The following is a 22,759-nucleotide window of genomic DNA, read 5'->3' on the forward strand; positions in this document are numbered from 1 at the left end:
TAGAATGAATTTGGGAGTGTGAGATTACTTATGGCACTGAAACCCTATTATTAACTATTTATTAATTACGGGAACTTGTGCCGACACTTGACGTGTCGAACTTTTAAATATTTGTGAAGTTATGATTATGATAAAATATGATTTAATTTTTATACATCATATCAAATAATTATTATAATATGGAACGAACTCACCGATGAATTTTGATCATTGTATGCAGTGAGTGTGAAATTTGTAGTGACTGTACAAGAATAATATTCCTTGAAACTTTCATAATAAAATAATAACATTAAACGAGCTCACCAATTTACGTATGCATCACCAGCGAAATAGTCAAGTCTTTTCTTCGCACTAGTCGATAGGGCTAAAGTGAATTATGCACTATGCAGTTAAATTGGTTGATGAAATGAACAATAATAAAATGAATAACTTAGAAATGTTAATTTCAGAAGTTTTAATTACAGAATATCCAATTTAATACCAAGTTTGCATATGTAGGGTGAGGCGGGGCAAGATGGGTCGCGGGGCAAGATGGGTCAGTGCCATTTTCGGGCGCATTACTCATGTTTTGATTATGTTAATAATTTTGTTAGATGACCAGCATCAATATAAAAAAGTTTGGGGCATTGATTGAAAAATCATTCACTCTCATTGGAAATAAAAAATAAAATGATTTTTAGCCATTTTTCTTATGCGATATATTCCATATAATCTCCATATAAACGGCCGCGGGGCAAGAAGTCACCTTCAATTTTGAACGTATTTTTGGAGCATTCAAAAGTTATTTATTTTTTATTACAAGACTATCTCATAAATGACTTCAATCAAGCGGAATGAACGCTCAAAATTATAACATAAAATTATGATAATTTTTTAGTGAAAACATCGATTTTCAAGTCGTCTTAGGACCACTCAAATCGTAAAGTTTTTTATATTCCAAATAAATTTATAAAATGTTTACTAGTAGTTCTTGTTTACTCAGTATGGATATGGAGCATATATAAATGCGGAACAAATCTTATATTTTGACGTTTTTCGTTGAGAAAATGTGAATTATTTAAAAGGTGACCCATCTTGCCCCGCACTTTTTTCACGGCGCAAAATCTATCACTTTTTAAAACTGCTTGTTTAACATCATATTTTGTATTTAATGAACATTTTATCAACTTTGAGCATAGCTTACTAGTGTTTTAAAGAGTAGCGGACGAATACAAACCAACACAATTTGTATTTACAAAGTTATGGTGATCCATCCTTAGGTGACCCATCTTGCCCTGCCCCACCCTACATGCAAACTTTAATTTCAAACTATAAAACATGATTTTTATATGGATTCGTGTGAAAAGTACGTTTGTAAGCAGAACAATTTTACCTTTCACACCTTGTAAACTGAACCGACAGGCATAACAGTCCCATTTGTAAAACGTAGGAATTGAGAAAACGGCATTTGAAGTTGGAAAAATCCATATGAAACTAAAAAGTCATCGTAATACAAAAAATATTTTGTATTTGTCACAAATGTTTTTACAGCTAATAACGTCCTTCCTTATTACATGCATCTATCTCTGTTGCACTTCATGCATGTAGCTATTTATATACTTCTCGAGCAGCTGTTGTTGAATGGAGAATGAAGTGTCGACAAAGGATGCATTGGGTAGATAAATTCCCATGTACCTAGTTGGTGAGGTGTGCACTTCGACCAGTTGTGTTTGGAAAGTGCAGTATGGAAAACCTCAAAACAAGCATAGTTCTGTTGTTATTACTGGTGAGCGTACCATTTAGATCTACGCAAATTATAAAAAGACCAAATGTATTACTTCTGGTTTTGGATGATTTTCGCCCGGCTATAAGGTCGTTTGGGGATGCCAAAGCGATAACACCAAACATTGATCGATTAGTTAACAATGGATATTACTTTACTAATGCGTTCGCACAGGTAAGTTTTAATTAGATTAGGTCTATGGAGTGTTTGACCGTATCGTATATCATATTTTACAGCAATCGATTTGTGCACCAAGTAGAAATTCGTTTCTCACCGGTCGTAGACCAGATACAACAAAGTTGTACGATTTCTACAGTTATTGGAGAGAATCAGCTGGGAACTTCACAACACTACCTCAATACTTTAAACAAAACGGCTACCTTACTAAATCAATTGGAAAGATATTTCATCCAGGAATATCGTCAAATTTTACAGATGATTATCCTTTAAGTTGGAGTGAAGAACCTTATCATCCTTCTACAGCAGAATACAACAATAAGCCAACATGCATTGATATGAAAACAGGAAACATGACCAATAATTTACTGTGTCCTGTTGTGCTGCAACTGCAACCGGAAGGAACACTTCCTGACATTCAGAGTACCGAAGAAGCTACAAACTTCTTGAAATCCCATCGAAACTCCAGTTTGCCATATTTTCTGGCTGTAGGGTATTACAAACCTCATATTCCTTTCAAAATACCGACGCAATATCTACAGCTACACGAGAACACCGATTTCAAGACTCTCGACTTGGATTATCCACCACATGGATTACCAACCGTAGCTTGGAATTCCTACTTAGACATAAGAAGCCGAGATGACATGATGGCATTGAATATAAGCTATCCGTTCGGACCAATTCCAGATTTGGTAAAATTAAAAATACGACAACACTATTACGCAGCTGTTAGCTATGTCGATGCCATGATTGGAGAGCTGTTGAAAAATGTTAACTTCGAAGACACCATAATCGTACTAACGTCCGATCACGGATGGGCACTAGGTGAACATGCCGAGTGGTCAAAGTTCAGTAACTACGATGTTGCGCTTAATGTGCCTCTCATCATCTACAGTCCTCAAGTGAAACCCAAGTCAGAGAATAAAATAGCAACGGTTGTTGAGCTGTTGGACCTCTTTCCAACTTTAGTGGACTTGGCCGGTCTACCACCAATTTCAACATGCAAAAACAATAGGAGAGTGGAGGAAACGTGCGTAGAAGGAAAATCATTGCAACCACTAATTTTCGGCGATCCGTGCGATAGTCTACTGGAAGAAGCTTTCAGCCAATATCCCAGACCAGGAACGTACCCGTCTATTCATCCAAACAGTGATAAACCTAAACTCTACCAAATAGAGATTATGGGCTACAGTTTGCGCACGAAGCAATTTCGATATACGGCGTGGATTGGATTTGACCCAAACACTTTCAAACGGAGTAAGTTATTGGATATGACATATATGATAAATGTATTTTTATAGAAATAAGTCGTTTTTTAGATTGGAGCAAAATCTACGGTGAAGAATTATATGATCATACGATTGATCCCAAGGAGAATATGAATCTAGTCGACCGACCGCAATTAGTGACCATAGTTGAATGGCTGAGATTACGACTGCAAGAGATGTTCTGTTGAACAAACCTGCGACGATCTTCCACTGCAACAGGAGATAACAGCAAATCGTCAACAAATAAATCTTTTCAAGAATAAATAATAACAAGGGAAATCATTTTAAACTTCCTATATTACTGGATAAAGTATTGTAGTCACAATAAAATAGATATATTACGTAAACAGTTTCCAGAGTTTTAAAAAATCAAATTTTCGTCAATTTTGTTACTTGGTCCCCTCTGAATTAACACCGACCATGTGATGTGAGGAATATTTAAGCTCTTTGCGGCACCCTTAAAAACCTCTGACCAGGAAAGAGTGGACGGAATCAAATTGCACCACGGAGAGTAGTGTATAGCTTTAGATTGCATGCATCAAAATAGCTAATTTTTTAACCAATAACAGCAGGGGAAACCTGTTGAACTCATATTTGGCCCCGAATCCTCGAATCCTTCCCAACCAAGCTGAGTTATATGTATGCCCAAATTTCAGGGAATTCAACCTACAAAAACCCCTCATGACGAAGAGAACACACCTGCCGATAATACTCTTGGCGAAGATATCTCCGATGCGAGAAAATGTGATTTTGGAATTTTCATTTCGTCATTTCATTTCATTTCATTTCGTCAACCGACGTAGACTAGTATACATATTCTTGTACACTCAATGTGAAAATGGTTTAGGCTATAACTTTATTTTGCGAACGAGTGTATGTAATCAGTTTTATACCTTTTAATTCCGCCCTATTTTGCTTATCCTTTGATTATCTAGTGGATAACTGACCCTGAGGAAGATTACAAGTGGTAGTCGAAATACGCGGATCTGTCAAAGGATAAGCAACATGGGGCAGAATTAAAAGGCACAAAACTGATTACACTCATTCGAAGAGGGTATTCTGCTTAGAGAGTTCGAAAGGTCGGTACAAGATATAACTTCACTGTTAGTTTTTCAAAACATCTGAAAACAACTTAACTTTTATTGTAATTTTGTATTTTAAATAATAGGACGCAATCAGTGAAGTACCAGATCGGAAATAGTGAGCTTGATTTTTGTATGGTGAGATACCCACGCTGTTTGCACATTTCAACGACACTTAACACTGATTTCATACGATTATCGAAAAGGCTTGTCGGTTCATTACACTAGTTTACAGCATTTTTGAACTCGGTAAGCTGATGATCATTTTTGGTGTAGAATCATGCCCTGAGTTCGAAAACGCGAATGAAAAAAATTACAGTAGAGCGGAAATTTTTTCGACTTTCCATACAAGGTTGATGATTTGAAATCGATTTTTGTTCTATTTTTAAGCAAAGTCGCTCACTTCAAACATCTAATTCTCCGTAATCAATTCTTCGATTGAGCCGAAATTTTTACTGTAATTCGCCTACATTTGATATGTCAACTAAACGTCGAGAAAAAAATTTTAAGTTGTTTTTTTCTTATTGAAAAAAATACATTTCTTCAAAAAATTTTGGGAATTTGGCTAAAATTTGAGAAGATCGTCCCTAAAGCTCGCCAATATCTTTAATTTCATCAATCTGGCGCAAAACCTGTATTCAGATGATCGAATGGTATTGTATTCAGCTTTCAATTGGTAAAAAAAGATTTAAAATTGGTTGAACAAAACGCAAGTTATTTGCATTTTAGTAAATTACATATTTTGAAAAGTTATAAAATTCGATATTGAGCTAAAACTCAAAAACTGGTCTACTTAAAATTTTTTGAAGGTCGGTTTCGAAATCAGCACTAAATTGTGCTTCAAAAATTTTGGTCGTTGACAGAAGTTCACGACTTTCGTTTTATTTTGTAAACTTGTGTTACCATTAAAAATGAAGAACACCTCCACATCTGCAAACGCACGGATACACGCTGAGAATTTTCAATGTGTTATACATACGCTTAATATTCGTGCGTTCTTCGTGTTATATATTTTATTTTAACTCGTATATATTTCCCTAATTTAAATGCACATTTATAGGGTTCAGGCCGAATATGAGCGGAAGAAATGCAATCTCGTTTTGAATTGCAAACTTTTAGGCATATTCGGACAAAGTTCAACCACAAATCGTTTCCTAACGGACATAACATTGTTGAGCTCAAGTATCGAAACCCAAAACGGGATGCCCGATTAGGGTTAGTTTTCCTAGACGAAAACAAGCTATGAAAAAAGCAACAAATGATGTGAACTAAAAGGCAAACTGCCAACTACAATACAATTCCAGTATGTCTGATGGACCCAAACCAATAAATGAAACTTCGTCATCCTGTGATTGGAAAATATTATCCATCTGGATAACAGGGTACATTTATGTTTTGTATTGTGCTGTGTCTATTTTTGATGTATTTTATTTGTGCCTTTGTAAGGTTTTATGTGTCGTGATGAGTTATTCCTTTGTAATAATTGTTTTCTGTTTTTTGTAACTTGGCGCCCAACGTGGGGCCCTAGCATTTGTAGGGTTCCATGTTGAATTTTTGTTACATAGTGCCCAACTAAAAAAAAAACCGTATATGCAAATGAAGGCTAGTTGGAAGGATTATAACGACAGTTTTAGGGCCATTTTATGTTTATGGAAAAGTGCACGTCCATAAAAGTAAAGTTTTAGGTTAGACTTATTCGTTAGCATAAAACCCCACAAATGCACAATATGGAGACATCACAAATTGACAAACACATGACACAAAACATAAACGTGCTCTGTTATCCAGAAAGATAACATCTTCCGGTCACAGGATGACGAGGTTTGATGTATTGGCTTGGGTCCATCAGTCATCCTGGAATTGTATTCTAGTTGGCAGTTTGCCTTTTAGTTCACAGCATTTGTTGCTGTGTTCATAGCTTGGTTTTATCTAGGAAAACTATTCCTAACTAGCTGACCCGACGTGGCTAGCCACGTTAGCTTAGGAAAGATTTTTTAAAGTTTCAGTTACACTTCTTCACTGCAACACTTTTTCACATAAACGTCTGTCGGTTCATAAAATACTGCTGAATCTACTGGTCGTACGCATTCATATAGTCGAAAGGAGAGTTCCAGAGATTTCTAGAATGTTCAGCTATTTCTGTAAAACATTCCAGAATCTCTCTTCAAAATGATTCTGTCTTGAACGTATACTAATCTTCAGAAAGTTCTAGAAATTTGATGAATTTTGATGCTCCAGATCTTTTTAGAAGGTTCATTTTATATTTTTTTTATGACCGCTCACCAACTCCCCGAACATTCTCGGCATTTAAAAATGTGTTCTAGGAAATTCTTTCTGCTGCTTTTAATGTTTCAGCAGCTTCTTGAATGTTCTAGGTATTTAAAGCAGTTTGAAGTTCGAGAACATTCTAGAGGATTTTTCTGTTTTTTTTAACACTCAGTAGCTTCCACAAATATTTCAAAAAAAAAATCAACATGTAACACAAAGAACGTACGAATATTAAACTTTGAACACATTAAACAATTATTCTGTCTTATTAATGTAACAAATATTTACCCGTAACAAAATGAGGTGATAAAAATTTCATCAAAATCGGTTTAGTACTGAATTTTCTAGAATTCAAAACTCAATCCGCTTCAGAGTAAATTTTAGGTCTTTTTTTAGCAATGTCTACTGATCGTAGAATTGTCAGTATAGAGTTCTGTACTGCCTATGATCGCATATCAGTCCCATATTTGCTGGGTTTCCTATTCATATGGGACAGCTATGCGATCATATGCAGTGTACCTGTTGTGATCAATGATCCTATCGAATAGATGTAAGGCTACAATAGAGTCAGTCACCCCAAAGTGATATCTGGAGCTAAGAGAATGAGAGAGTAGAGGCTCTTCTTAATGTATAAATAAATGCTGTAGGCGAAAGTCTAGACCGTACACAGCACACACCGCATTTCTTAATCCCTCCGAAACCAAATTGACTGGTTATAACAGTATCATTTGGGCAGGTGTATCTATTTTGGACATTTACACACAGAGTTAGATACTGTACGTATCTCACCGGGTGCCCAAAATAAAGTTATTAGATATAAAATAACTTCCCAACAAACATTTTAGCTGTACAGGAGTGGAACAACCCACTCTTAAGCAAACTTTAGTTTATGAAACTGTTCTTCAATTGTTATGTTTCTTGGGTTAGTTATAGCGGCAAATTGATTAATTTACCTATATTATAGAGACTTTCAGCCCTTGGCTGGTTCGTCTCTATAGCGGCAAAAGCCTTACATAGGTACACATGCTCAAATGGCACAAGGCCTCATTGCTCCGATTCTCAATAAAATATGCCAGTGTCAAACTAACGAGTATATTAAAATGTTTTCAGTCAAACATTGAACCATATTTTGGCTGAACACGTTGAAAGTTACAAAACTTTGAATGTCACAATACAGTCATGTATGTTTGGGTATCAAAATTCTAAGCAATCCCACAGGAACCATCTTAATCTTAGCTTTCATATAAATATTTAATAGTGTTATGTTTTCTGCAATTTTGGAACTACGATAGATTCTCCTCAAGGAATTTCTTTCGGAATTCAATATTAATAGTGGATTTCTTAGAGACATTCCCTACGGAACTCTTAGCAGTCTATGTTTTTTCTAAAAGGAGTCTTCAAAACTGGCTTTGAACGAAGTAGGACCAGAGTTTTTTCCCAGCTTTACAGTTTAATTAATACTATTACACCAAGCTCTCTCCTAAGAAAACCTTGCCCCTAATATCAATATGAGATGAAGCAGCCATAAGACTAAAACACGAATATAAAATCGGCTTATACAAAAAATAAAACTTGAACAGAAAATAAACATAAAATAGAATAACGTGGCAAACCTACCTTGATCACAGAGCCTCCTGGTTAACGGATCGCTCGACCATCTTCTCGCTCAGCGTCCAAAGACTTTGCTGCATGCGTTCGCTCTTGGATGGGCCGCTGGGATCACAGACGTAGCAATTGTTGAAGTACAGCCCAGTGAAGCCATTCAATTCCGGGGCCGTGGCGCAATAAATAGTGGTACTGGCTGCTTGCTGGAGTGATTTGGTGAAAGGTCTTACAATCGTGAAAAGCAGCCTAAAGAACCACCAGTTTCGAGCAATCTGAGATGATACCATATTGCCGGGATGGACGGCGAATACGGATATGCCTCGAGTTTTCCATCGTTTGGACAGCTCACACGCGAATAGGACGTTTAACAGTTTCACATTGTTGTATGCTGTCATGCTCCAGTATTTGTTAGCCGGAGGTGAAAGATCGCTTTCGGATAAATCGTTCGGTAGCAGGCTGAAGCGATGTGACTCAGACGACACCACAACAACTCTTGAAGTGTGATCCAACAGACCGGCAAGAAGATTGGCCAAATAAAAGTGGGACAAATGAGACACTTGGAACGTTGTTTCGAAACCATCTTCGGTAGTGCTGTAGGGCAATGCAAACACCCCGGCATTCAAAATTAAATAGTCCAAACGTTTGTATTCGGCCTTCACTTGTCGAGCAAACTCCTTGACAGATCGTAGACTTGCTAGGTCCAACTTCACGAACTTGCACCGCCGCCCAGCTGCTTCCTTCTCAGCTAATACCTTTTCAATAGCTTCCTTCGTAGCGGATTCATTGCGGCAGGCAAAAATCACCTCACACCCATGTAAAGCGAGCGATCGCGCCGTTTCGAACCCAATTCCGACATTGGCCCCGGTAATTAGTGCAATTTTACCACTCAGATCCCTACCGTGTAGCACTTGAAGGGCATTCGTACCCGCGTCGAACCGTTGTCGCAATTCCCCCACCACCTGGGGGGCTTCTTCCACTGCAAATGCCAGCCGTGGATCCGTGTAGGACTTCCTCTGCGTGGCATCCTCAACGAAGATAATCTTCCCCGTCGGTTCTTCAACCTGTTTGCTCCAGCCCAGTGGAAGTTCTCCCGACACTCGCTTCATCTTACCGGTTCGGGGGTGCGTCCACTGCGTCGATTTGGTTTGATGATTTACGTAGTAAACAAACCCATCGTTGGTGGCTCGCTCTTCCCAGGCCGGTGGCAATTCATCTTCCGAGTCCGATTCTGGAAGGGGCACCGGCATTGTTCTATATTTTCACGTAATTATCCACACGCGCAACTGAATAGTTATTATTAATTAATTGATTATAGCCTCAGCGTCCTTGAATTGGTTAAAAGTTAATGTAACGACAGGTTTACGTTCAATAATATTAATATAAATTTTAAATTACACGATCCTGTACGCGTTCCGATTCCGTTCCGATACGAACAAAACAGAGGATCAAAACTGCAAAACCAAAAACTTACACTGATCGAAAACACATTTTTCGATTTTTTTACAAAGCCAGAGTGATTCCCGAATAGGGCGTAACTGGCGAACAACTTGGCGAACAATAACAATGCGAAAACAACCAAATTTTTCATAACCGAATTTGGCTTTGAGGAGGGCGATGTCAGTTTTCCCAAGCCGAAATATATAAAAAAAAAAACAAAAAAAAACAGGCTCTTCCATCTTTTTAGGGTCTGTTCCAATTGGAGAATTAAAATTAATATCGACTTAAACTTGACAGTTCGATAATTATTTCCTTAGGAGAACTGTCAAGTTTAAGTGTCGAACTGTCAAATTTAAGTAAAAATTATTGGCCAGGTGGAAGCAAACGATATTCGGAAACTAGTTTACTGAAAACGACGAAATATAATAATCGAGAGAAAAACGCGTGTGCTTTATTTTGATTGAACAACTTAACAGAATGATTTGTCTCTAGCGCAAGGCACCACACCGAGTGTGCAGTGCTGCCAAAATATCAAGGATGACCGTCGGCCCAAAGTAAATTATATTCCAACACTCCTCCTTAATTTGAATTAGGCCGACGGTGAGTGGCTTCAGACGATTCCCATCTTCTCTGCAAAGTTGATAACCTTCACCGTTCCGAGGGATTTGGTGAGGGCGTCAGCAGTCATGTCTTCAGAACACAGATACTCCAGCTTGATCAGACCTTTCTTGCAGATATCCTGGACGAACCTCTCCTTGGTCTCAATGTGCTTGGACCGTTTCGTTGTTCTCTCGGACCTGACGAACGCAAGACAGGCCTGATTGTCCTCGAATATAGTTGTAGGTCCATTCTGCTTCACCCCGAAGTCCTCTAGAACGCGCCGTAACCAAATCGCCTCCTGAACTGCATCGCAGAGTGCGATGTATTCGGACTCCATAGATGAGAGTGATACAGAGCTTTGCTTGGCACTTCTCCACGAAACGGCTGCTCCTCCTATCATGAAGACATAACCGGACGTCGACTTTCTGGTCTTGCAGTCGCCCGCCCAGTCCGCATCAGCGAAGCCCGTCAGCTCTTCAGACGTTCCGTTGAAACATAGCTTCTTGTTCAAAGTACCGCGCAAAAATCGAATAACCCGCTTAGCAGCTACCCAGTCAGCTTCAGTCGGTTGATTGACTTTGCGACCGAGCACCGCGGTTGCATGTGCTATATCCGGTCTAGCATGAATGGCGATGTAGAGGAGGGACCCAACAAGGCTTCGATAAAGAGAAGAATCTGCTAACGGTGGACTTTCAATTTCGCCCCGAGCGTAGTTCTCTTCCATCGGCGTGCGCGCCGACTTGCAGTCACCGAGTCCAAATTTCTGTGCAGTTCGCTGAATGTATCCTGCGAGGGGCGGATCACTTCTGAACAACTGAATCGAAAATGTGTTTTGATGAAAATGCGTTACAAAATGCTCCAATGCGTTGAAAAATGCGCCAAAATATCCAATGCGTTTAAAAATGCACAGAAATGCATGACGAATTTTTGGAGTTTTATTACATAATTTGTTGAAAAATACGCCAATGCGTACACCGAAAAAAATCCAAACTTAAAGTTTATGTAGTTGGCAACCTTCTAGTTTATAAGACTCTTGAATGATTATTTTTATGTGTGTGACTATGAACACCATGTCAAGCTTTTTATGTTGTATGGAGTTGGTCAATAAGCAGTATGTTCGACTCATTATCGTTTATGTTTGCGCAAACATAATGATTATAAGAGACTTCGTTATAGTTAAAAATTATAGAAGTTCACTTATAATTATAATGATTGCTTAGTCATGATGCCAAACAAATTTGCAACGGTTGAAAATTCCGCAACCGCCATTGCCGCCAGTTTGGAAGGTAAGTTGTTCTGCTAAATTTCTTGCCATGAAATGAATATTTCCAATTATTTTCAGAAAACCATTATGCGGAGATCCGAATCAGCTTCGGAGGATAAGCTGGCGATGTAAATCATCAAAACGGCTGTAAATAATCCCCTATCGGCAGTACCAAAAAAAGCAGAGAAGGAGGGCCAGCATCGACGGTATCCCCTGAAAGAACGATTTTTCATCCTAGCCGGAACCAGCAGCCGGAACTTAGGTCGTAGTGGCATGTTTTCTATTTCCGGCATACAGGTAAAATTAAAAACTCTTGTGTCCGGATCGTGAATTTATTGAAATTTAATGAAATTTTCAGCTTTTGCAGCGGATATTGCACTGGAACCCACTAGAGCTGCTCCGGAAAAAAAGGTCGCCATCCCCGTCACCGTCCTCCGAATAAGCACGGCCGAGTAAGTCACCCAAGATTACGCTCATTCACGCTGGTCTCGATAATCATTGCGATACCTTCGCAATGTAGTCAGCCTGTCGTGGATCCACAAGGGACACTTGATTTCACCAGCTGCCTGAAGTCCTCAACAGCAGAGGACAATACCAACGTCGACGACGTCGGATGTACATGGCGATGCAGCAGGAATCGGAGCAAGAATGATGTCAGCAGCAGGCGCCCAATCGCAGCAGACAAAAACAGAATGATATTTAAATAATTACAATGCAATAAAATGAATATAAATATTAACTATTTTTTGTAGTTTTTTTTTGTCAAAATAGAAAAAAAATAAAAATTATTTGTTTTAATAATATTTTTCATAAGAACTCATGCATGAAAATTATGTTTCCTTAAAACATAGAAGTTATAAATCCCACACATAAACTGTATGTAGGGAAAAACATAATTTTTATATGATGTAAACCGTTTATTTTTTATGTTTGCAATACATATATTTTATTTGTGGAGACAAATTGCAAAAAATTATATAGTTTCACACATAATAGTTATACGGAAAATATCCTCAGTGTAGGAAAATGCGTGTTATTTATCAATGCGTATGAAAATGCGAGCATTCCACCAATGTGCATAAAAATGCGTGTTTTCTATCAATGCGTAGAAAAATGCGTGTTTTCTATCATTGCGTAGAAAAATGCAAGTTTTTTTGACAATGCGTATAAAAATACGAACAATTTTATCAATGCGTTGAAAAGTGCATGCTGTAAAATTTTGACAGGTGTTGTTCAATTTTAGAAATGCGTACCTTAATACGCTAATGCGTAACAAAATGCGCCAATGCGTATGTCAATACGCAAGGCTGAATCGAAAATGCGCTAGTGATTCGCCCCTCGGTATCCTGCTAGGTTCACGCTGTAATTTCCGGCAACACGGTTTACCTCAAGCCCGAGAAAGTATTTCATATTTCCCAGCGAAACTATGTCGAAGTGCTTCTTCAATTCAGCGTGTACTTCGTCGATCAGGCATTCATCCTCGCATCCAACTACCACGTCATCAACGTAAATCAAAGCGTACACCTTCTTACCTTTAATTTCCGAGCTGTACAGACAGGGGTCAGCCATACTCTGTTTGAACCCCATCTTCTTAAGCACTTCATCGAGGCGGCTATTCCAACATCTGGCGGATTGCCGGAGTCCATAGACGCTTTTGTGTAGGTGACAAACCATTCGTTCTCGACCTGGTACAGCAAACCCCGGAGGTTGACGCATGAAAACTTCCTCGGTAAGGTCGCCGTGAAGATATGCAATGTGCAGCCGGAGTCGAGAAACCAAACGTCACCAGCCGCAACTGAACGCACACCAAAACAAATTTGTCCATCCGACTCCGCTTTGTTTAGCTTCTGCGGTTTTCCGCTCGTATCAACCCGGCCTGAATCCCGACCGCTGCCACCTTGCTTTCCGGAACCTGGATTCTGTTTCCGCTGCTGGTCCTGCTTGAGCTTCCGGCAATCCCGCTTGTAGTGGCCTTCCTTTCCGCAATAATGGCATTTGAATTTCGTCTTGGCGGCTGCTTTAGTCGCTTGCAGGACAGACTCGTCGTCGTGAACCGATGGGTGCTGTCCATGTTCGCATCGGCGTCTCCATTCCTCCAACAAACGCCCCTTGACAAAATCCAACGTCAATTCATCTTCCGCCCGCGATTCCAGGGACATGATGAGCACATTGTAGGTTTCCGGGAGGCTCGAAAGGATGATGGCGATCAACCACTGGTCTGACAGCTTCTCGCCGATTCCAACGAGCCGGTTAACGAGCATGGTGATCTGCGACAGGTGATCCGCCATGTTGCCCTTGTCCGACAAACGCAACGAAATCAGCCGACGGAGCAGGTAAACTTTCCCCGACATCGACTTCCGCTCGTGATATTGTTGGAGGGAATCCCACATCTCCTTGGCGGTCGATTTTTCCATCACATGGCACAACTGGGAGTCTTCCAGTGCCAGGCCGATGACCGATTGGGCAATTCCATCCCGCGACAACCAATCCTTCGACGGAACAGCAGGTGCATCTGTCTTCACGATGTCCGCTAGGCCTTTTTCACCGAGCAGCAACATAACCTTGTACTTCCACAGGGGCCAGTTATGATCCCCCAGTTTTTCCAAGGCTACACGCTCGGACATTTTTCCCGGCAAATTCCAACGGACCGACACGATATTCCCGCGAACCGACTAGTTTCCGACAGTGCCTGGGCTCAAAACCTATTGGCCAGGTGGAAGCAAACGATATTCGGAAACTAGTTTACTGAAAACGACGAAATATTGTCGCGCTTATCTTTTATTAGAGTCCTGCGGCGGTCGTACACTCGCAAGGCATACCGCCGCATGACAGTCGCAAGGCAAAACAAAAGAAAAAGTGTTCCCGCCAAAAACAAAAGCACGTGGGTTTCGCGAAGTGACAGATGTTTTTGTATGTATTTGTGACGAAAGGCAAGAGTGGCTCAGTGGAATGAGTGTTCTTGCTATCAAACCCCATATAATGGAATTATATACTTTTAAATCTTGTGACGCTGTTATGATAAGTGACTGTCGCGGTAATATCAGAAGCCAGAGGCAGATATTCGCCATATTCTGATTTTTCTTGAGAGGCATAATATAATAATCGAGAGAAAAACGCGTGTGCTTTATTTTGATTGAACAACTTAACAGAATGTTTTGTCTCTAGCGCAAGGCACCACACCAAGTGTGCAGTGCTGCCAAAATATCAAGGATGACCGTCGGCCCAAAGTAAATTATATTCCAACAAAAATCAATTTTAATTCGCCAATTGGAACAGACCCTTAGTGGAATTTGTGAGATACTCCGACTTTTTCGGGTTGTGAAAACTTGTGACGTCTCGCCTGATTCGTTTCTTTAGTGGTGTTGAGATAATTGGCTTCTTTAGCGATGTTGGAGACACTTCCAGGAAGTCAATTGCACCATGTAAATATGATGATTGATGATGGACAGGTTTTCGTGCGTAGTCTGATTCAAGGTATTATGCCTCTCAAGAAAAATTAGAATATGGCGATTTTCTGCCTCTGGCTTCTGATATTAGCGCGACAGTCACTAATCATAACAGCGTCACCAGATTTAAAAGTATATAATTCCATTATATGGGGTTTGACAGCAAGAGCACTCATTCCACTGAGCCACTCTTTCCGTTCGTCACAAATACATTAAAAAACATCTGTCACTTCACGAAACCCACGTGCTTTTGTTTTTGGCGGGAACACTTTTTCTTTTGTTTTGCCTTGCGACTGTCATGCGGCGGTATGCCTTGCGAGCGTACGACCGCCGCAGGACTCTAATAAAAGATAAGCGCGACAATACTCAAAACCCTTAAAAACACCTTGGTCTGATTAGTAAAGATTTGTATTTACTTTCTCACTCTCAAATACAAAGCAAACAGTTTTAATTGCCGTTTTTACAATTTTTCTGAGAAATGAATTAGTTTTTCGCATCACGCTCTAAAAGTCGCCGATTCTAATTATTTTATACGAGCGGTTTTTTCTTCGTGTGTAAATATGAAATATTTCAACAAGCGCACGAGCGCTTCTCCATCGTTTGGCCCATCTGGATTACGCTTCATTGACAAGGACAGCGAGAGGGTGTTGAAAAGAAAATGCGTAAATTTTTGGTTGCCTGTCAGAGCGAGTGCTGTCATTTTCATTGATAAAAATAATACTACGGAATTTGTGATAGCAAAAATATCTGGAATTTGCTCAGGGAATTCGAAGTTTTCCGGTGTGTTTCCGTGTTCTGGTGCAACTGGAGCCTCTGCAAAGCATTGCACTTTATACGTGGCGCCACCGTTGAAGCCGCAGGAACACCGAATCGACATGGTAGATTTTCCTGTTTGAGAATGAAGGTTGATTGTGTTTGGCCAAAGCTTTGGTTAGATCATTCATTCGATTGTGACGACAACGTCGACGTACTCCATGCTGATGATGGTTGATTGGGTAAGCAAAGCGAATAATAATTATTTCCAATGATCAAGATTTTCTCTGAGCGTCTAGTTACTAGGTATACATGTATATATTGAAACTAATGTTCTGCCCGACAACAACTCAGCAGCGCGAGACTCGGACGTAGTCACAGGGTCGGCGCGCTACCGGGCAACCGGAGGGGCTTCGCGGATCAAAATTGGCACTCAATCATTCAAATAATCAGTTATCACACGAGCGGTTCAAATTACACTATATATTTGACTAAACTGTTGTTCTGTTGTTCACGGGTGTTTCACTGGATTTTCTGGCACGTACCTGATGATCTGCAGTCCTGCGAGCGCTCGCGATGGGTTGCCGGATCCAATTCCGGCGGCACGGTCACTCCTTCGGACGTTGTAGTGATCGGCAAGATGGCCCCGATCTCGATGAATGGGGATTTGGAGACAATGGCGGATTTCGGTGGGCTGGAATGGCGGTATTCAGCGATGTGGAGTTGGTTCGGATGATCAGGCGCTTCCTTCAGACTAAACCGGTCGACGACGGCAAGGCCGCCCTATTGTCGAACCGTGAAGGGAATTCTCCTTGATATTTAGGGCCTCGGCCCGAGAACAGTCCTCCTTGACGTGGATGGCCTTCGGCCAGAGGTATTGGGGTCCTTGACAATTAGGTCTTGGCGACTACGAGGTCACCTTGACCGGCGTGCAATGGCGGTCTTCAGACGCGCCAACCAGAACGTACTGTTTAAAAGGCACACAAAAGGTCCTGGCGAGGAAATAATCAGGATAATTGCTCCATAAATTGGTTCGAGCTATTGAATTACCTGAACTGCGGTGAACGGTCTCTCCAACGTAACTCGATTCACTACTCGCACTAGTTTTTCTTAAAAATTCGCAACTCCACAGAGCACTTCTGGTCTACACGCTCGCCTGATTATAAGTGGGCGATGGCCGCCCAACAATCATCCTTCGAACCCTTCAGCCCACTCGAGACTCCATGACCCATTTTGTTGTAATTGTGTTACGCCATGTTACAACGGCCGTTACATATGGCCGTGTCGGACTGCTAAGTGAGTTTGACTGCCGATGATGTTCGAATATTTGAATGTTCGACCACATGGTGCATTTAAAAAAAACTATTTGAAGCTTGTAACAACGGTTACACTATCCCCCCGCCGAGGTTAAATAATTACTGCGTAATTATTTAATCCCACACAGAAATTCAAATATCTTTATCAAAGTTATAAGGGGGTTGCCATACACATTACAAACATACACTAATCGCTACGCGAAGTAGTTAAAATTCAATTAAAATCATCTGGACATCAAAACACATTAAAATCTTCGGCAAACTAAAAGCATGAATTTCCTTAAGAAACTTGCTATAATTGAGCACGTGAGATTATTTTGTAGTGAGTAAGTATGTCAATGAACACCTACGGTGAATTCGTTCTACTACTTCCTTCTCTCTGAGCCTATCTACAAATCAGCCTACATACAGTAGGAGATTGAGATGACCAATCAGTCTCCTCTCACACGCGATCGCGATTATACGTTCTAGTTGACCGGACAGTTACAAAAGTTCTTTATTAAAACTGGACAAAGGACTACGGATTAAAATGTGCTACAAAACAAACAACGACGGACGGGATAGACGCTGTCGAATGGTGATGCTATGGACGGAATTATTACGATAAGTATTTCATGATGTATCTACTATGCGTTAAGCTGGACGAATATGTTTATTTTCAGGTTTATTCGACCAGGTGGCCTTCCTGGTCGTAACAGGTTTTGTCTACGAAGTACATAGACCCTATTCTGCTGGTCAAGCTTTCGGCGCGCATTGAAAGCATCCTATCAACGGTTTTCCTGCGGAACGAACCTGAAAACGAGCATTTTTCATCGCGTTGTAAAATGCTATAATTTGATATCCTAAACATGTAACGGGTAAGTTTTCAACAGTTCAACGACACCATTTCTTCTTCTAGCCTAAATTTTCTTATCTTCCTACCTTAAGCCTATACCTAATCTATAAATACCTATTATCTACTCTATTATCCTATAATTTCCCCTCATCTATCATCACCTCTTTTGTAATCGGCTTCACCGACAAAAGGGTTAAATTTGTTTCCTACTTTCCTACTCTTTCTCGCTGCGCAGCTTCTTAATTGATGACGTCATTAATCTTTGATTCACAGGTTGGACACTCATGGTACTCATCCTCTCAACCTTGAGCAAGAGAGTTTTCACTCTCTGCTCTATTGGACGGACGGCTCCTACACTACATTGGGGCTATAATGAATCCTACGTTCTCACGACCTGACTACCTCACGAGCGAACTACCGCGCGATGGTACATACGACCGAGGAACAATGATGACCCTATCCGATGCCTCCTAATGATGCTCTGCAGGTGCAACAGTGCAGCTCCTTTCCCTATGGTGAATATTCATTCATTATCTTTGATTGCTGAAATGATTTTAACACTCCGTTTCTCTTTTAGGTTCTCACGTCCCAATTAATGAGAATTGGAGTCATCAGGTCGTAGATCGGCGGCTGAGAAAACACCGAGATTTTTACCTTCTTCGTCGGCCACCTCGTAAGCATTCGTCCCTCGTTTCGCGACGATGACGCATGGAGTATAAACTGGCCCATATTTGGCATTATACTTCTCCACCGCCGACGACTGCTTAAAATTTCTTTTAAAAACTCGCTGTCCTATTTGGTAAGTCGGTGCAAATTTCTTGTGGCGCAGATTGTAGTTCTTCAAGTTTTTATCATAGCTTTTCTTGAGATTCTCTTCTACAATTCTAAACACTTTTTCGTTAATCTGTGCGCGAATATGCTCCCTCTCCCCTTCTGAAATCTCCTTTTCCTCTCTTTCAAGCCGGTGGTGATCACCTTTCGCGACTTTTTCGTGGCCATACAGGATACGGTAAGGCGAAAATCCCGTGGAGGCATGCACAGTCGTATTGATCATCTCCTCCACTTCAGAGATCTTCGCATCCCAGTTGCGTTGATCCTCCCGCATGTAGGTCCTTAAGCACGCATTTATCGTCCGGTTTACCCTTTCCACCGGGTTTGCCTGGCTATGGTGCCTAGCGTTCGGCCAATGCTGAACCCCTCGACGTTGAAGCAGTCCCTGGAACTCCTTTCCCACAAATGTCGTCGCATTATCCGTAATCATTACCTCTGGTGTTCCAAACCTCCTCATCCAATGGTCCTCCACAATCCTACACACGTCCTTCGCTTCAATTTTCCTCAATGGGGCAAGCAGAATCCATTTCGAAAACAGGTCCATCATGACCAATAAATGGCATTTACCCTGCTTGCTTCTCGGCAGACTTTGAATGAAGTCCAATGCTAGGATTTGGAACGGCTTATTGGTGAGCCTTTGGTTACCCATTTGCGGTACAGTGGAAACAGTTGAAGGCTTGCATTCCTTGCAAGTTTTACAGTTCTTAATGTGCTTCTTGCAATCCACTGCCATCCGTGGCCAGTAGTACCTACATTTCAATCGCTGGATGTTTTTCTCGTAGCCTGGATGCATCGCACCATCATGTTCCTCTTCAAGGACTGACCTCCGCAGATTTTCCGGGACACGCAATTTCCACTCAAAAGTGTAATCCAGTGAATCCGTTGGAGAAGACACAAATTTGTACAATTTGGAATTCTCTACCTTAAAATCCGCGTAATCTTCGGGACAATCGGCAACTTTACGAATCAGGCCTGCATACCATCCATCCTGCTCGACGACCTCTAAAGCCTCCATGGACCTGGACAAGGCGTCAGGAACCACGTTTTCCTTCCCCTTTCGGTGGCGCACTACCATATCGTATTGTTGCAGTTGCATGCTCCAGCGACTCAGCTTGGAAGAGGACTTCCACTTGGTGTTCATGATGAACGACAATGCTGAGGAATCCGTGATCAGGGTAAATCTAGTACCTTCTATATAAGGCCTAAATTTTTCGATCGCTTCCATGGCAGCCAAGCCCTCCTTTTCAGCTGCTTTCCAGGCTCTCTGTGGTGTGGTTAGCTTCCTAGAGAAATATGCGATCACCTGTTCTACTCCTTCAATCTCCTGGGTCAATACTCCTGCGATTGCACTGTCACTGGCGTCGGTCTGCACCGTGAACGGAAACTCGAAGTTCGGGTTCGTCAGAATTGGTGCCGAGATTAATCTCTCCTTCAGGTTGATGAATGCTGTCTCTGCTTGCTCATTCCATCTAACCACCTTTGGTTTTCCCTTCAACAGGTCGGTTAGTGGCGTTGTTATTTCACTGTATCCCTCGATAAACCGCCTATAATAATTGATCATGCCCAAAAACCGCCTGAGAGACCGAACGGAAGTTGGGCGTTCAAAGTTCACTATCGACTCAACTTTGTCCGGATTCGGCCTTACGCCATTTCGAGACAAGATAAACCCTAAATATGGCAGTTCAGGAACACAGAATCTCGACTTTTTCACGTTTATGGACAGGTTCGCCTCCTTCAACCTTCGAGCAACTTCCTTCAAACTGCGGATGTGGTCCTCAAAAGTGTCGTTCGCGATGACAATATCATCCAAATACACGAACACTTTTGGTTCCAATTCACCGTATCCAAGCACTTGGTCCATCAGCCTTGACAAAGTGGCTGGGCTATTCACCAAGCCAAATGGAAGCCTAGTGAACTGGAATAGACCCCTACCAAACACCCGAAACGCCGTATATTTACGGGATTCAGGGTCCAAGGGAATCTGCCAAAATGCTTTGGACAGATCTATTGTCGACAGGAATCGCGCAGACCCCAATCGTCCAAGGATTCGATCCTGATGCGGCAGTGGGTAGGCATCTCTACGCGTTCGGTCGTTGAGTTTTCGGGCGTCCAAGCACATGCGAACCTTCAAGCTGGTTTCTCCCTCGGTTGTCTCGCCTTTTTTCATCACGGGTACAATCAGCAGAGCCCAATCACTCGTCGATCGTTCTACAACTCCGGCCTCGATCCATTTGTCCAATTCTATGTCTACCTGCTTCTGTACCTCTGGAGACCAAGGGTATGGGTTTAATCGGACCGGTGGTGCTGCCTGAAAGTCCTCGGTGAATTCAATTTTGTGAGTTATAAGCGGAGTTGTTTCCAAAATCTGACCATCTTCAAACGCTTTGAACTCCTTTTTGACAGCTTCTAACTGTTCCTGCTGTTCTGGTGTCAACTGTATCTCCTCATCTTGCTCAACCTCGACTTCCTCAACAAACGCCTCCGACGACTCTTTGATGGTGGGTTCAATGCCAAAAAGACGCCAAAAGTTCATCCCCAGGATAAACCTTCTTTTCAGTGAGGGAGCAATTAGGGTCGTTACAAGTCTCGTCCTGCCGTTGAACGTAATTGGTAGATGCACCGCTCCACGAACTTCTAAAACCTCTCCTCCAGCTGTGAACAACTTCGTTTTCGTCTGGGACTTTTTCATGTTCAGCTTTCTCAACAGTTTCTCGCCTCCAATTCCTAGAATTGACACCTGGGCACCACTGTCTAAAAGCCCTACCATTTGCATCCCCATTACCTCAAATTTGACAAACGGACGATTATCACCTTCTACCTGAACAGTTAACTCCTCCACTTCTGGATTGGACGGCACGAAGACAGTTAGAGGTTTTTGGTTCCGCACTCGACGACCTCCTACGTCGATTTGCGTCCGTTTTTTTGACAAAATAGGCAATTTTCCGTTGTAAAGTCATGCAAACCACATTTTGTACAAAACTTCTCACGCTTCTGTAGACAGGATTTGTAATGGTGGTTTTTACCTCTACAGTTAAAACACACCTCACTGTCCGGCATACGGTACATTGCAGCCTGCCTCGCTAGAGTGCCTGCTGAACTACCTTCCTGCGGCGACGGCTCTCTCCGTGGTTCTCTCCTAGGTGTGGGTGGTTTCTGATTCTCGGCTGGTCTTCTTGGGAATTTTTGATCCTGATGTTTCTGCTCTGGAACCCTGTTGCCAAAGGACTTCGGCTTCCAATCCTTCCCAGTAGTGCCCATTGGTTTCTGGAATGGTTTCCTAGAAACTTCATGCACTTGGGCGGACTTCTGGCCTGCTTCATTGTCCTTGTTCCGGTATAAATACCAGTTTGCCGAATCCAGTTTTCTTCCCCAGACCTTTAACGCTTTAAGAGTCCGAATATTTTTCACCACCAATGCGTTTTTATAATCGGACCTTAAATTTCGAAACACGATGTCAAACTTCCTGTCCTCAGTGGGTGGTACTGACATATATCCAAAAATCTCCTTGATCGCGTTGTAGTATTCCGAGAACTTTTCGGATCTCCTCTGTCTTCTCTGCGTAGCCTGCTGTTCGTAGTGGAAATCCAGGTCCGGCGATTGGTACTCCAACTTCAGCTCCGTGACTAATTCGCTCCAGTTCCTGAAGTCCTTGTTCCGCTTTCCGTCCATGTACCACGTACGAACCTCTCCTGCGAACAAGTGGATTGCCTCCTTAAACAACGTCCTCTTGCTGATGTTTTCAGCTTCCGCCATAAACTCGACCTCCGCAATGAACTTATTCAGCAGCTTTCCGTCGTCCTTCCCATCGTACTTGAGCTTCCAATCTGCTACTGGTCGCGGTCTACGAGACGATCCCTTCCTCTTACTGCGGCGGGCTCCATCCGAGCTGCTAGATTCCTCCTCGTCACTCGAACTTGTGGAACCGTCCGAATCGTCCTCACTGCTTTCGTCACAAACCTCTGCTCTACGCGTTTCCTCTCTTCTCTTCGCGACACGGTCGTCTACCTGCGTTTTACGAGTCGGTTTGCTGTTCTTCTGGACCTGGATTCTTCCTACCGCTCCGCTTCCCTCAGCTTGCGGTTGTTCTTCCTCGCTCACCGATTCTACGACCT

The 22,759-nt window shown here is 41.8% G+C and overlaps 4 protein-coding genes across 6 annotated transcripts in view; 2 read left to right on the forward strand and 2 right to left on the reverse strand.

Moving 5' to 3' along the window:
• Window positions 1–1,620: 1,620 nt before the first annotated feature.
• LOC109431614 (iduronate 2-sulfatase) lies at window positions 1,621–3,974 on the forward strand. Its single transcript, XM_019707847.3, has 3 exons — window positions 1,621–1,936; window positions 1,999–3,199; window positions 3,262–3,974. Exons 1-3 carry the CDS (start codon window positions 1,724–1,726, stop codon window positions 3,396–3,398), a joined length of 1,551 nt encoding a protein of 516 aa, XP_019563392.3. The 5' UTR covers window positions 1,621–1,723; the 3' UTR covers window positions 3,399–3,974.
• A 4,016-nt stretch (window positions 3,975–7,990) lies between these two features.
• LOC109430962 (WW domain-containing oxidoreductase) lies at window positions 7,991–9,618 on the reverse strand. Its single transcript, XM_019707083.4, has 2 exons — window positions 8,178–9,618; window positions 7,991–8,090 (listed from the first exon to the last, which is right to left on the reverse strand). Exon 1 carries the CDS (start codon window positions 9,410–9,412, stop codon window positions 8,183–8,185), a length of 1,230 nt encoding a protein of 409 aa, XP_019562628.3. The 5' UTR covers window positions 9,413–9,618; the 3' UTR covers window positions 7,991–8,090; window positions 8,178–8,182.
• A 594-nt stretch (window positions 9,619–10,212) lies between these two features.
• Window positions 10,213–10,926, reverse strand: LOC134286722 (uncharacterized). Its single transcript, XM_062848386.1, has one exon. It carries the CDS (start codon window positions 10,924–10,926, stop codon window positions 10,213–10,215), a length of 714 nt encoding a protein of 237 aa, XP_062704370.1.
• A 4,657-nt stretch (window positions 10,927–15,583) lies between these two features.
• The window catches only part of LOC109431629 (upstream-binding protein 1), a 113,979-nt gene continuing 106,803 nt past the window's right edge, over window positions 15,584–22,759 (forward strand). For 2 of the 3 annotated variants that reach the window (XM_029874525.2, XM_029874528.2), the window contains exon 1: window positions 15,584–15,907. The gene's annotated coding sequence lies outside the window, so the exon portion shown is untranslated. The remainder of the gene's footprint in view (window positions 15,908–22,759) is intronic. The other variant, XM_029874529.2, reaches the window with a different exon arrangement.

This window comes from Aedes albopictus, chromosome 2, assembly GCF_035046485.1.
Source record: "Aedes albopictus strain Foshan chromosome 2, AalbF5, whole genome shotgun sequence".
NCBI lineage: Eukaryota > Metazoa > Arthropoda > Insecta > Diptera > Culicidae > Aedes > Aedes albopictus.